Source organism: Triticum dicoccoides, chromosome 3A (genome assembly GCF_002162155.2).
Source record: "Triticum dicoccoides isolate Atlit2015 ecotype Zavitan chromosome 3A, WEW_v2.0, whole genome shotgun sequence".
In the NCBI taxonomy this organism is placed as follows: domain Eukaryota; kingdom Viridiplantae; phylum Streptophyta; class Magnoliopsida; order Poales; family Poaceae; genus Triticum; species Triticum dicoccoides.
The window spans coordinates 741,067,203-741,068,805 of NC_041384.1; the positions used below are offsets into that span (position 1 = coordinate 741,067,203).

A 1,603-nucleotide genomic window follows, 5' to 3' on the forward strand; every position below is an offset into this window, starting at 1 on the left:
ATTATACCAGTAGCAGACTGCCATTCCACACGTTGCGCACACGAGGAATGTGGATGTACATCGGTATGAATTGTAAACCGATCGAAAACTCAGCATAATAACGCATTTCCTTAAGCAAACCCCACATTCGGACCCCTGGTGTCTATCAATCGTCTCCCGCCCTAACCCATTCAGCGCGCTCATAAATCTCCAATGATTGCCTTTCCTGTATAAAAACCAACAGCATAGGTATCCATATGTCCATCGGTAATCATCAGGCACGTACTCCTCATACTCGCTAACGGAGGCCATGGCCAGCGCGGTGAACAAGGCTCCAGCGAGCGGTGGTGCCCGGCGCGTGCTGTTGTTTCCGCTGCCGTTTCAGGGCCACATCAACCCGATGCTGCAGCTCGCCGCCGTGCTGCACGCCCGGGGCCTCCGTGTCACCGTCTTCCACTCCGCGTTCAACGCCCCGGAACCCGCGCGCCGCCCCGCGGGCTACCGCTTCGTCACCGTCGGCGCCTCAGTGCCGATCGCAGACCTCATCCCCACCGGCAGCCACGGCAACTTCGCCGAGGCGCTGCTTCGCATCAACGAGCGTCTCGAGGCGCCTTTCGAGGACAGCCTCCGCAAGTTGGTCCTCGAGGAGGAGGGAGCGCCGGCATGCCTGGTGGTAGACTCCAACCTCCGGGGGATGCAGGTGGTCGCCCACCGTCTCGGCGTGCCGACGCTGGTGCTGCGCACGGGTGCCGCCGCCTGCCTCTTGGCTTATATGGCCTTCCCGGCGCTCTGCGATAAGGGCGTCCTCCCGCCACAAGGTACCTAACTACATCAACCTAACAGACGAGAAAACAATTCAACCATGCACGGGACATTCCTCTTGGAGATCCCGGTGCATGCATGCTTAGTCTTGATCATATTGCTTTGTCATTTGTCAGCCGGTGAATCGTCTTTATCGCATGCATGCATATTTTTGCCAAGGATTGCATGCTCCACCAACCACACTATTCTATTCACCCTCCCATACTTTTTCATCCAATTTTCAATTTTTAATGTATACGTGTTTTAAACTGAAAGTCTAATTCGGCTTCCTTTTGTGTTTCTTATGACAAGGACTTTGAAACAAGATCGCTCATAAATATATTTTGACAAATTTAAAATTTTGAATTCTGAAACATGGTGAAAGAAAATGTTGCACTCTAGAACTTGAAAGATAGTAATAAAATTTGAGAAGAACCAATGATAATTACAAATTCGTAATATTAGGTTTCACCTGCCAAGTTTACCAAGTACTCCCTCCATCCCATGATATAAGACACTATTACATTCAATATGTGAACCTATAAGAGCATGTTGGATGTAATAATGTTTTATATTAGGGGACGGAGGGAGTACCATATATATGCATCAGCTTGATGCCCATTGCCACTTAATCTAACCTTATGATATACTAAGGTACACAATGAACTACAATAAGACTAGTGATTGAGACCGTATGAAACTAGCGAGGGAAAACAAGGTAACATGCATATTTTGGCAACAAATGGAAGCAAGAGGATATTCAGTTTTCCTTAAAAATTGCATATTTTTTCCAGCGCTCTGTGACAAGGGACCTCCACCCCCC

The 1,603-nt window shown here is 48.9% G+C and overlaps 1 protein-coding gene across 1 annotated transcript in view; it reads left to right on the top strand.

Annotated features, from left to right (window-relative positions):
- Positions 1 to 285: 285 nt before the first annotated feature.
- The window catches only part of LOC119273590 (DIMBOA UDP-glucosyltransferase BX8-like), a 6,522-nt gene continuing 5,204 nt past the window's right edge, over positions 286 to 1,603 (top strand). Inside the window, exon 1 of the mRNA XM_037554702.1 lies at positions 286 to 797. Within this exon, the coding sequence (XP_037410599.1) occupies positions 290 to 797 (508 nt within the window). The 5' untranslated portion in view covers positions 286 to 289. The remainder of the gene's footprint in view (positions 798 to 1,603) is intronic.